Below are 14,193 nucleotides of genomic sequence, written 5' to 3' on the forward strand. Positions count from 1 at the left end.
TATTCTGTGCTGTCTTTAAACCCTGTTTTTAGCACACAGTTCTGTACATTAAGACATTCCTTGTTCAGTTCACTGCAGAAGTATATATCCATCAATACAGCTGTTAAATGTGGTCTGAATAATTATCCATCCAGATGAAAACATTTTTACTTCTGGCTGTAGATACCATTCTTGGTGCATATTTTGTATTGTTTACGTTTCAGACCTGTAAATGTTGTTTACATTGAGGAAGTTCTTCAATTTGCACAGACTCGTAAATGCTGGAATACAGAGTGTGTCAGAGATTATTGACTTGAGCTTATTTCTTCTGATTTTTACTTCTAAACCAGAGAGAAAGTTAGTATTGTAACCACCCCCTAATTCTCTTGCACTTGATTGAATGCATATATTAGGGAGTGAAAAGAAGTTGCTGGAACTATGTAAATGTTGGGCCTTTAGATATTGCTTTCACTCATGCACACCATTACAAATGGTGTATTCTAGCCACTAGTCATTTTTGAAAAGCAGGCAATCTACAGTATAACTAGATGGACTAAAACTCCCGGTCCTGGCCTTATAAATATCCACTAGGCTGTTTTATAGAACACAAAATAAATAAATATGTAGTATAACTGGCAGTTTGGTGGCCTGAAACAACCACATCATTCTTGGTAAAGACTACTTAAGAGTGTATTATTTTTATTTATTTATTTTTTTTGTTTAGGATGCCTAATACTTCTGTGTTTTTTGCCTTTTTTTCTCGTTTTCATTGGCAGTATGAGTACTGGAACACTAAGTCCCGACGTAATGAATTTTCGGTGCTGGAGCTCTATGAGGGTACAGAACAGTACAACAGCACAGCTTTTAGCTCTCTAGACAGACCACAACCACCCCAGGTCCTCCAGCAATCCTATATTTTCCCATCTCCTATCAGCATGCTTGAGGCCACTATAACTGAAAAGGGTATTACTAGCCGCCATCTTCTTGGTGAGTGTAAGATCAATTGTATTTAAAAGGATGTAGATCATGTCATTTTGAACACAGTCTAAGTACACTTCTAGAATAGTAGCTTCTGTGTAAAAAAGAATAATCTCTTGTGTTTTATTTGTTGTTGACAGTTGGGTTACCTTCTGGAGCAATTCTTTCTTTACCCAAAATGTTTTTGGATCCTAGACGTCCAGAAGTACCTTCTGAACAAAGCCGGTAAGAGTTCCCTCAATCCTGTTCCTGAATGATAATTTAACTTCATGTGGATAAACTATGAGGTAAAACTACTCTTGTGTGTTTTTTGTTATTTTTCTAGGGAAGAAAATTTGATCCCCTATGCTCCTGAACTGCCTATTCGCAGTGAATGGTTTATAAATTACAATCAGTCAGTGTCCAGAGTGAAGGGCATCTATACAGCTCCCTCTGGACTGGAATCCACTTGCCTTGTAAGTATATCATGTAAAAATACTAGACCACAAAGCAGATCCTGTATATAAAAATGTCATCATTTAAGTCAGGCACTGGTAAAGAGCAAATATCTTAAACCTGTGTCGCATTAGACAATGTTTCCAGCGATTTTTAGTCATAGCATTCATTTACATAATTTTAGCAGTTGGCTGTGAAGATGATCACCTAATTTGACATGCTCAACGACTGAGACCAACTAGTCTCTGGCCGTTTAACATAAAATTAAGCAGATTTGATTTTCTTGGAAGGCAAGGCTGTGTATGTAGATTGTCAGGAGAGCTGACAACCAATGAATTCTCATCAAGAATTTGAATGCATAGAATGTAGCAATGAGGAAGAAGGAATACGCATGTTTTGAACTTCAGAAGCAGAACAGAGGCTTGTCTTTCTGATGTCTTACATATTTTAAAAAAAAAAAAAAAAAAAAGGTAAGAGTCTGTGACCCAATGTGCTGCATTGGGGAGGGGCTTTGCACTTCACAAACAGAAGAGAGGCTCGTTTCTCTGATGTCGCAGGATTTAGGTGCCATGATAAAATGGCTCTGTCATGCAGCACAACATTGGCTGTCAAATAAGGGTAGAGAACAGCTGTGCTGGAAAGTCTTAACCAGGTCAGTAAAGTAGACATGCCCAGTGATTTTTCTGTCATGTAATTTTACAATTTTATCTACTTGTGTCGGCATGTACAATCAGAATTGTTTTCTGATGGCATTAATTGTGTCTTTGTATGTATCCATCCCAGACTAAATAATTAGCTCTTTTTGATTCCCCACAGGTGGTGGCCTATGGACTGGACATTTACCAGACGCGGGTTTTCCCTTCAAAACAATTTGACGTTCTAAAGGATGACTATGACTATGTTTTAATCAGCAGTGTACTTTTGGGGCTGGTCTTTGCCACCATGATTACTAAGCGACTAGCTCAGGTTAAGTTGCTCAACCGTGCCTGGCGTTAGGACAGTGTTCTGTATCCCAGGGCATAACTTCTCAGCATTTTGCTGAATTGCTGCAGAGTTCTGAGGTCTGGTGGATTTGGAGGAGGGAGACCACAGAGTGATTTTTTTTTTCTTTCCCTAACTTGAAACAAATTATTTATTTTACTTTAAAAAAGACAACTGTGAGATGATGTGTGCTTACCAGAGATTAATGTAAAGAGAAATGACAGAGTGACAGTGTCCAAGGAGAAAAAAATCTTTTTTATATTTATAGTTTTGTGTGGAACATGCCATTGATGACTAGCTGTTATTTAGCAGCTGCCAGTCTCTCTGTCTTTCTCTCTTCCCTCAGAAGGGAATCTGTGTGTTGAAGAAGAGGACTGCTTAGGAGCTTTTGAGAATACTGAGACCACTTTGCCAGAGTGGTTTTCCTACTACCAGGAACTAAACTTGAACTTAGACAAATAATTTGATTTATAATTTTGGATGTTTGAATGTACATATATTTTTTAAGATATCAATTACTTGCAGCCTGAGATTCATGTGGACCTAAAAACAAAATAAAAGCCTATGGAAAGGCACAGTAGAAATATGCCTTACCACCATAGGCAAGATGGGAACGTTTTAAGTTTAATTTAAATGTAATTCAATTGAATCATTCTACAGTAAAAAGAGAATTGGTGGTTAATTGCATTAATAAAGCTGTACATTTGTATATGTTGTCACCATTTTCTTTATTATAAATCATTGATGAAATTGAATTAGGGTTACTGTATGTGCTTCCTAATTTATAATAATTGTTTCGCTGTCTCTTATATATAAAAAGCTTTTCAATTATTAACATTTTTGAGGAAAGTTCTGATTCATAATTCATCTTAAGAAAGAATATTCCAATGATAGACTGTGTATAATATATAATGTCTTTATATTACTCTATAATATGATAACAAAACTTCCTCAGACTCGCTTAACCCACAAGTAGCTATGGAGTGCGAGCCTATTTCTTGGGCAGATGTCCACACACACACACGCATACCCACTTAGACAGGGCCATTTTGGAATCCTTAATAAACATTAAAGGCATGTTTGTGTTAAAGTGGGAGGAAGGTCATGTAGATGCAAGTAGGAACTACAAATTCTACAATGGCATTCAATCCCAGGGTTTAGGATTTATGAGGAAGTAATACTAACTATTGTACCACTGCTGCCCTTCTGTTATAAAAATATGTAGCGTGCTTCTTAAAACATTTTTCCTTGCAGCCCAATCATGCCCTTTATAGTGTCTTTGAGGCCCAAACCTTGACGACTGTAAAATCGGGGCCCCCATGGAGAACCACCACTGACAGTCATAGCTTAATTTTCTTGCAGGGATACAAACTGTATGCGACCTTTTCCCCTTTAATACAACAGTGAAGTCTGACTCTGCACAACCCAAAAGCAGGTAACCTGCAACCCATAGATTGTTATGCAATATAAAATTAATATTCAGGGTAAGGAAAATACATTTTTGTAAAGGAATACATGTGGGTTATTTTAAGTGTTGAGAGTAAATTTTTAATCTCATGTTTTTTTTTTTTTTTTTTTTTTTATTATTTATTAATTTTATTACAATCAATACATAGCAATCACGTTTTTACAAAAAAAAAAAGAATTATGCTAAGAACAGATCGATCCCCACCCTTGAGAGAGAGAGCAAGCCAAACGGTGTAAAATTTAAGGCTTTTAAAAATACCTAAATCAACAAATTCTCTGTGCTTTATAAAATCATTTCAAAATATTACTGATTAGATCCTGCCATGTTTTGAAAAAGTCTGCACAGATCCTCTAACTGAGTATTTGATTTTTCCAATTTTAAATAATATAACACATCAGTTTCCCACTGACTTAAAGAGGAGAGTTTGTGTTCTTCCAGTTTATCAGAATAAGTCTGCGTGCCAAAAGTGTAGTGAATGCAATCACAATTTGTTTGTCTTTCTCCACTTTAAGACCCTCTGGAAGAACCCCAAACACAGCTGTTAATGGGTTAGGAGGGATTGTGAGTCCAAGACTGTCTGAGAGGTAATTAAAAATTTTTGTCCAGAATAATGTTAATTTGGAGCAGGCCCAGAACATGTGACCTAGTGAGGCTGGGGCTTTTGCAGCGTTCACAGGTTGGATCATGCCCTGGAAACATTTTGAGAGTTTTAGTGAGACAGATGTGCTCGATATATAATTTTGAGTTGTATAATTGTATGCTTTGCATATGGAGCTTGAGTGAATTCTCTGCATTGCTACTTTCCACTCCTTTTCTGATATATTAATTGAGAGGTCATTTTCCCAGTGTCCTCTTGGATCTTTGAAAGGAAGGGATTGTAAAAGGATTTTATATATTGTAGAGATGGAGTCTAACTCCTTGAAATTGAGCAATAATTTTTCCAGCGTGGATGAGGGTGCAAGATGAGGAAAATCTGGAAGGTTCTGTTTAACAAAGTTCCTGATTTGAAGATAGTGAAAGAAATTTGTAGCTGGAATGTTAAATTTGGAATGTAATTGTTCATAGGATGCAAAGACGTTGTCTATATAAAGATCTCTAAGCAAGTTAATTCCAAATTTTTCCAGATATTAAAACTGCATATGTTTGTGAGGGTTGAAAGAGGTGGTTCTTTTGCAGGGTGCCACAGAAAGAAGCTTCTCCGTCTTAAAATGCTTTCTACATTGGTTCCAGATTCTAAGTGAGTGGAGCACAATTGGGTTATTAGTGTATTGCCGATAACGTGTGTTTATTGGAGCACAAAGCAAGGAATACAAAGAAGTACTGCAGGATTTTACTTCTATTGCGGTCCATGCCTGTGTATGTTCTTCTATTTGTGTCCAGGTTCTTATCGACTGTATATTTGCCGCCCAGTAATAAAACTGGAAGTTAGGTAGAGCCATGCCGCCTTCTGCCTTTTGTCTTTGTAGGGTCGCTCTTTTGATGCGTGGATGTTTAGAATTCCAAATAAATGAGGTTATTGTTGAATCTAATTGCTTAAAGAACGATTTATTAATGTATATTGGTATGTTTTGAAATAAAAAGGAGCTTAGGAAGAATATTCATCTTAACAGTGTTAATTCTTCCAGCTAGTGTGAGATGAAGGGTTGACCATCTATGCAAGTCTTGTTTAATTTTTTCCATGCAGACGAGAAATTTTGTTGATAAAGAGCTTTATGTTTACTTGTGATGTTTACCCGAGGTATTTAAACTGTTCTGCAATGATAAAAGGAAGGGTGTCTAATCTAATATTATATGCTTGCGAATTCACGGAAAGAGTACACTTTTATTCAGATTAATTCTGAGACCAGAGAGCTTTTGAAATTCTGTGAGTGCTGCTAAGACTGCAGGCACAGAATTTTCTGGGTCCGATATATACAGTACCATGTCATCTGCATATAATGAGATTTTCTGTTCCAGTCCTTCTCTGCTAATCCCCTTTATCTGATCAGTATTTCGACAATGTATTGCCAGTGGTTCAATGGCAATTGCAAACAGCAGTGGTGACAAAGGGCATCCTTGTCTTGTGCCACGTTCTAGTTTAAAGTAGTCTGAGCAAATGTTATTGATGCAAACTGAAGCTTCTGGGTTAGTATACAGTAATTTAATCCATGCACAAATGTTCGGGCCAAACCCAAACTTCTCCAAAATAGTAAAAAGGTATTTCCATTCAATCATGTCGAATGCTTTTTCTGCATCCAATGATAATAATATTTCTGGGGTGTTTGATTTAGTTGGTGAGTATATTACATTAAACAGGCGTCGAAGATTTGAAGATAAGTGTCGGCCCCTAATAAATCCAGTTTGGTCTTGTGATATTACTGAGGGAGCACTTTCTCCATCCTTCTAGCTATGATTTTAGAGAGTATTTTAACGTCGTTATTCAGAAGTGAAATTGGTCTGTATGATGCACATTGTAATAAGTCCTTATTTTGTTTTGGAAAGACAGTGATTAGTGCTTGGCGAAAGGTTTGTGGAAGAGATTGGTTATCTCTGGCTTCTGTAAATGTTGCTAATAGGAGGGAGCTAGCTGAGCGGAGAATTTCTTGTAAAACTCTGCAGGGTAGCCGTCAGGGCCTGCTGCTTTTCCACCTTGGAGTGACTTTATAGCATCCAGTAATTCTGATAATGACAGAGGTTTATCGAGCTCCTCCACACTAATAGCGTCAATTTGTGGTATCTGTAATTTATCCAGAAATGCATTAGATTGTATATTGTCTTCTTTAAACTCAGTAGTATATAGGGATTTATAGTAGTCTCTAAAAGTGTACATTATATTTTTGTGTTCGATGATTTTATCTCCGTTCGTGTTAGTAATTACCGAGATTGCGTTGCATACATCTTGCTTGTGAATTTGTTGCGCTAAAAGCTTATTAGCTTTCTCTCCATGTTCATAATAATGATGTCTGGATTTGTAAATTAGTTGTTCGGTTTCTTTAGTTGTCAAGAGGTTTAATTCTGAATGTAGAGCCTGCCTCCTCTTATGTAGAGTCTCGCTTGGTAGTCTGGCATGTTCTTCATCTATTTTAGTAATTTCGCTTTTATCTCTGCTACTTTCTTCGCTCGGATTTATTTCTGTGGGAAAGATATGAGATAATCTGTCCTCTTAAGAAGGCCTTAAGAGTTTCCCAGAGTATTCCTGCAGAGATCTCAGGGGATGTATTTGTCTCTAGAAAGAATTCAATTTGTTTGGATATAAATTCAGTACAATTCTCGTCAGCTAATAGAAGCGGATTGAGACGCCATCTGGGGTGAGTGTATGGGGCTTAGTAATTTCAGCTCCAAGATCATCGGAGCATGGTCTGAAATAACAATAGCATCGTATTTACAAGATTTAATCTTAGGCAAGAAGTTATTATCTATAAAGAAGTAATCAATCCTTGAGTAGCAATGATGTACTGGTGAGTAGAAAGAATATGTTCTTGAATTTGGGTTTAAAAACCTCCAGGGATCTGATAAGTTGTGATCAGTTATAAACTTTGTAATTATCTTTGCGGTGTTAGTTGCCGTTCCCCTGTGGAGGAAGTCTTATCTAAAAGTGGATTTAGAACACAATTAAAGTCCCCAGCCATTATAAGTTTATGAGTGTTCAGATTGGGAATGGATGCAAATAAATTTTGTATAAATTCCTTATCATCAACATTAGGTGCATAAACATTTATCAAAATCATTTTACAGTTAGATAAGTCTCCCATGACCATCACATATCTCCCTTCAGGATCCAATACTACATCTGATGCTACAAATGGTACTGTTCTATGTATGAGAATTCCCACCCCTCTAGTTTTCTTTGTAAAACTAGAATGGAACATTTGGCCAGTCCAGTCTTTTGCAGCCGGAACTGATCCTTACTTAGTAAGTGGGTTTCCTGTAAAAATACTATTTTAGCATTTAGACCTGTTAGGTGAGAAAGTACTTTCTTTCTCTTTAATTCGTGATTCAGGCCTTTAACATTCCAGCTTACGAAGTTAACTGTCCCATCATGGAGACACTGATTCTGAGTTTTTGGTGTCATATTATAGTCTTAACTGGAAGTGAAATAGTTTAGGTCTTAATTTCCTATTCCCCCAAGAGTTGTTGCCATGCAGCTTATTATTACGTTGATAGTTATAATTATAAAGATTGAGATGATAGATTAGATATAGATCAAGCCTGCTCTCTTTCTCTTCCCCTTAACCCCCACCCTCCCTTTTGCCTCCCCAGGTGAGGCTAAAACCCACTTCATGCAGTCCCAGTCCTCTGACATACCCAGAGACAGAGCACGTCCAAAGCACATCAAGCCCCATGCAGTGGCGCTTTAAGGTTAAAAGATAGAGATATCTGTTACCAATATAGTCTTTAAAAGAGGAAAAAGAAAAAAAAAAAAAAGAATTTTGCACTTAATATATATATATATATATATATACATATATATATATATATATATATATATACATATATATATATATATATATATATATACACATATATATATATATATATATACATATATATATATATATATATATACATATATATATATATATATATATACACATATATATATATACACATATATATATACACATATATATATATATATATATATATATATATATATATATATATATATATATATATAATCTTCATCAATTTTAGTGCATTAAGATGATATCCCCAGATAATAAACCCAGGTGATGGTGTTAAAGATGTGTCCAAAACAAGCATAACAAGTCTTAATGCAGTAATAGCAATAACAGCAAACCAAGGGTATGATATTGAACAGTCTCATTTAGGGTACACATGAAATAATTAGAAAAGAAAAAAGAGGAGGAAAACGTAATTAAGCACAATAAAACATAAACATTTAGCGCCCTAGTAATACTAAGTAATGATAAGTAATAAGTAAGTAATAATAATATAAGAATATGAGAATATATGCTGATAAAAAACCCGTATTTTAAAAACAAATAGATCAGACAGTAGATTATTAATCCTAGCTTTATCGTTTACCGCCATGAGTCACAATTATGTATCAGAATAGTCCCGGGATCAGCTTTCTTAACTCATTTTCTGCTTCCTCCTTGCTAGCGAAAACATAGAAATGACCCTGCCATTCCACTTTCAGTTTTGCCGGATACAGGAGGCCGTATTTGACATTGGCTTGCCGTAGCCACTGTTTAATATTATAGAAGGCGGCGCTTTAATAGCTGTTGCTGGAGAGAAGTCAGGGAAGACGCGAATGTGGCAATCTTCATATATAATATCTTCCTTTTTTTTCCTGAGGAGTTCCATCAACTCTAACTTAAATGATAATCGCTCAAAACGAACTATAAAAGATCTTGGTCGGGTCTGACGGTGTTTGATCCAGCGACGCTGTAAGCCGCTGCTATCTCAGATTCTGCTTTAAAGTCGCCCCGATTATTTTAGAAAAAGTTCAGTTGCGAATTTCACGGTTTAAACTTTCTCGATTCTCCGCAGGCCTTCAATTCTGACATTATACCTTCTATTCCCATCTTCTAAAGCAGCCAGTCTGTCTCCAAGTTTTTCTCCGAGTTTTTTACATTCCGAACTGACATTTACTGCTCTTTCCTCGGCACAGGCAGCTAGATGTTCGGCTATTTCGATCCGATTCGTGAATGTCTCACTAAGATGCTCCAATCGATCAGCAAGCGTGCTCAGTTAAACCGAAGTTTTTCTCAATGTGCTCTTCAATTTTACCCAGTACCTGTCGGGTTCAAGTTGTACCTCTTGACGCAGCCTTTCATTTGCCTGTTGGAATTCCTGTCGCAGCCTTTCATTTGCCTGTTGGATTTCCTGTTTTAATTCCTGTTTCAGTCTCTCAAGTGCCTTTGCCGTTGCTTTCTCATTAGCCTTCTCGCTTTTCTTTATATCTTGCGTGAGCTCAGCGAGCAACACTTTCAGTTCAGATAGCTCAAATGTGCCTTCTTGTGCCGTAGATGAAGCAGCAGACTCTGCTGAAGCCGGTGTCCCCGCTGCTCCAGTCCTGCGTAATTGCGTAACTGAAGCCGCGGACCTCCCGCCTTTTCCAGTTTCAGGTAATCCTCTCCAATCGGCGAGCTATCCACATCTGCACTCACGATCGCACCTTCGCTCCCCTTTTCGCTCTCAGCTGGCGACGATGTAGCGGACCGTGGTCCCGAGGAGTCTGTACTTTCGCCCATCTGATCCAGGTCTGTCTCTGAGAGGCCGTATCTCGAACTAGGGCTTGCTGATCGCAGCTTGGATGTAGCTTTAGTCTTCGATTCTTTCGGACCCCCCTTCTTGTTGGCCATGTTTATATGTGTTTACATATACTGTAGCGGTCCCTCTCGGGTTGAATAAATACAGGATATCTCAGAATAATAAGCAAATAATATGAAAAATAGCACCACTGCTAGCGGAGCTCCACTTCAGACGTCCATCTCTCGCATCGGACGAGACCAATCTCATGTTTTAATGCAGAATGGAGATAACAAACTTTGTGGGTATCTATGGTAAACCCGTGTTGCGCATTCCACATATCAAGCCACCCAGTTGTATGCTCACAATGTTTAAAACACATGAATTTTTGCTAAAATATTGTTACATAAATACTTCTGCAAAATAAGAGCTATGCTCTCAGAGAAAGCACATGGGAACAAGCTTTTGGATTGAAGATCTGCCTCATTTAGTGGTCAAGAGCCCTGTCTTCAATTTCAAAGCTTTAACAAAAATGAGCAATAATTGCTTCAGCAGCAAAAATTTACTTTGAATTAAGGACATTGCCTTGAAACAAAAATCTGCTGTCACAGTGCCCCCTACCAGGACTGGACTTGAGGACCCCCTTCTTATATTGCATGACATGAAAACATGCTTTCAGCAAAATATACTTTCGGTGTACGGCTTATTTAAAGAATTATGCTAAAGCATAAAGTGAAAAGGTTGAATGAGGCATGCATTATGTGTTCCTTTTGTATACAGGTACACTCATCACTTCTTTTTGTTCCTTAATTTTGTTGGTGGATTGTGAATCTTCTCCACGCCAAGGAAGTTTTAATGAAGTATTAATTACAGTTGGCTAGAAACTCTGATGGTTGCTCCATGTGGTAGATGGAGCACAACAGGTTTTTGAGGAACAAATTAATTTCTCAAGGACCCAAGTTCATTGCATAGTGCTGATGTTAGGGCAGCAACTTGATTGTTTTAAGTAAATATCTTCAAGGAAATGCATACATTCTTAAGTGGAACTGTACTGTGCTTGTCCACAGCTCATGTGAGAATCCAATGGATTAACTCCACTTTAGGCAAGTTTTCAGCAGACTAATAGTGTTGATCATCTAAGACCTGGTTGCTCTTGATTAATCCCACTAGGGTAGGACTAAAATATCAGACAGATTTACTTGAGAGACTGTTTCAGATCTGCCACATGTACTGCTGCTGTTAGCAGACACAATTCTCACATCAGGGACAGGGGGGTCCATGCTGCTATCCTTAGAGCAAAGTGTTCAGTCAGGGGTCATCCGCTCACAGCTCTTAAACAGCCTGACCCGACAGCAAAACAATGTTTGCCCACACGCTGGTGCTGTATTCACTCTGTTCTAAGAAAGGGATGCTGGCGTTTGTGTGCTGGTCTGCCATGTCTTCTCTTCTGACCTTTATTCCACAGAGATGTGAGTGAACCTCTGCCTGCCAATGGCTAGCAATTGCATTGGGTCCTTCTGCAGAAATTAGGTGACATCTTGCAACTGTCGATTCATCAGCCTAACTTACTCTATGCTGTTGTCTTCAACAGGGAGTGCTTGCTCTCTGGGCTTGTGTTCTTTATTGATGTAGAACAGACTCGAGCCATACATATTTTTTTTACTAACCATAGTGGAAATGACCAGGTGAAAGCAATATGGTACAAAAAGGGTTTTAAAATGTATTTCTCACCCCCAATGTACAAGTACAATGTATAATCATATATAAGTATATATCCAGGCCACAGAGAACCAAATGGAATGTACAGTTGTTGTTTAGTTGTTCAATGGAGAATGCTGACGGCTATACAAGTCTGGTCCGGCAGGGCGCGGGACAGTATTGGTCAGCCTCTGGGTTCAAGATAGATCCTTGTCAATATTTTCATATTCATAGAATTTTTATGAACCTGGCCAGGTTTGGGCAACTGCCATCTGAGCTGCCTTGTGTTATTTCTGGGCTGTGCCCAAATTACACACTCTCCTGTACCAAGTACACATGGCTGTCTGCCTGAAAATAACTATCTTTGTGACTGTTCACAGCTATTATGACCAACTAGGGCAGTTAGTCCTCTTCCATCTGTTTATGTCCTTCTTTCGGTCAGCTTCACCCTGTCATCTTATTAATGGCTTTGAAATAAACTGTACAGATTACAGTAGCACACTTCACACCTATTACTACAGTAGTAGAGATGTCAACCAGTCATTGCTGCAGGAAGCAACCCCACAACATGCTGAAGAGCTGTAAATATGCTTATTGTCGACACTCATAGTTGTTACTGTTTTTCTACTGTTTTACTTGTATTGTTTAGTTTTCTTATTATTGTTATTGGTTTGTGCCCTCCCCCACCATAACCTATCGCCTAGGGTGAAAGCTTTAGATTCGTCAAAACTTTTGATCTCTGGTTTTCGATGGATCTTGAAGTTTTAGGATCTCCTGATACCGAAAATATCAATATCTCGATGATGACTGTGTGTCTGTGCATCATAGTTTCTTGAGGATGATCTAGAGCAAAAATAGCTGGACAGAAAAATACCAAACTCAAAACTTAGTCTGCTATGAGATGACAATATGCTGATTAGTTTTTGAGCCAAACTGTGCAAGAGAAAGAGGCACTCAAGAAGAATCCTATGTGATTTTATGATCAGATCAGCATCAGAGCGGTAAATAATTATTGAAATGTTATAGAATAGTTTGGGTAATTGGGTTCCTAGAAATGTAAAACCTACTGATGCTCACGTCCAAATTTTTTTGGTAATGAAGGTTGATTTTTTTTTTTTTCTTTTTTAATTCTGGCAATGAGTGTTATAAATGAAGACTGAACATGAGGGAAAATATTGAATATTGAGGGTTACTTTTCCATTTTGAACATTATCTTCATCTTCTCAGAGAAGTGTAGCACGTGACTCTGTAAATTTTTTAGAGTATCAAGTAACCTAATTAACATACTAGACCTGGGTCCTCATGCATTACCCCATGCTTAGAATTCACACTAAAACATGGTGTACAGGCAAAAGTGGAAATGTGCATATGCACAAAAAAATCCAGATGCATAAATCTGTGTTTACGCCAACTTCCACGTTCTTCTGCTACATAAATCCCGGTCAGCGTGAATAGTAATTCACGTGCACATGCCTGCTGCCACTCCCTAACTCTACACAGAATTATGCCTCTTTGAATATGCAAATCAATAGCCCTTAAGCTCAGCGTTCAGTGAAAAGACAATGGCAAAAGCACGGGAGGAAATAGAAGAATTTCAGCGAATACCAAGTGGAGGCAAGGAAAATGTACTATTTTTGATTTAAAGAGTGGTATAAACAACAAAACGAAGTTGATCGAGTGACAGAGTGTTGGGGAAACTTGAAAGTTCAAGTTCACAAAGTCGCACAGTGCCTGAAATAAATAAGTTGTCGGATATCAAAGTCGCTGTGAAAAGGTGAGTCGTAGCCCACCATCTGAGAGTCATATGGAAGCTTATTAGGGTACAGAGAAAAGAAAAAAAATAAGCACATAGTACATGTTTAATTTTTCCATCCATCCAGGGTCGCACCAGTCCCAGCAAGCATACAGCTAGAGGCAGGAACAATCCCTAAACGGGGTGCCAGCTCGTCACTATCGCTGTCCAGCATGTCCTCACATGTTTAATTATTGACAATACAGATTATTTAAATGATGTTAACATTTTATCTGTATAATATAATAAACACCAGTAAACCCAGATTCTCTAAAGAATTGCAAATCCAAGAATGGCAATCACTTTCTGTTCCGTCTGATCTTTGGAGGGATGAAAAATAATGGAGGGTGGGAGCATCCTGGGAAAGTTTTTATTTATTGAAATAAATATATTTATAGTAAAATTAATCAATTTATTAAAACTAAAATTGTCATTTAATTGTTATATCATTTAAATCTAAAATGTGTTTGAGTTGCTGCACTCATAAGTAAAAAAAAATATCGGAGTGCAAAGGTTTAAATTAAGTAAATTACAAATAAAAAATTCATGTTAGGAATCATAATTGAACTTACTTTTAACACTGAATTACCCTAATGTGATTCAAATAAGCACACTGACAGCTGCCACGCTGACTGCTGGCACAGTGGATTAGAACACACTGACT

At 37.5% G+C, this 14,193-nt stretch overlaps 1 protein-coding gene across 2 annotated transcripts in view; it reads left to right on the forward strand.

Annotated features, from left to right (window-relative positions):
- Positions 1 to 3,082, forward strand: part of emc1 (ER membrane protein complex subunit 1) — a 37,522-nt gene extending 34,440 nt beyond the window's left edge. For both annotated transcript variants that reach the window (XM_039756134.1, XM_039756135.1), the window contains 4 exons: positions 756 to 966; positions 1,098 to 1,182; positions 1,283 to 1,412; positions 2,209 to 3,082. In XM_039756134.1, the coding sequence (XP_039612068.1) occupies positions 756 to 966; positions 1,098 to 1,182; positions 1,283 to 1,412; positions 2,209 to 2,388 (606 nt within the window). In that variant the 3' untranslated portion in view covers positions 2,389 to 3,082. The remainder of the gene's footprint in view (positions 1 to 755; positions 967 to 1,097; positions 1,183 to 1,282; positions 1,413 to 2,208) is intronic.
- Positions 3,083 to 14,193: the final 11,111 nt, after the last annotated feature.

This window comes from Polypterus senegalus, chromosome 6 (assembly GCF_016835505.1).
Source record: "Polypterus senegalus isolate Bchr_013 chromosome 6, ASM1683550v1, whole genome shotgun sequence".
NCBI lineage: Eukaryota > Metazoa > Chordata > Cladistia > Polypteriformes > Polypteridae > Polypterus > Polypterus senegalus.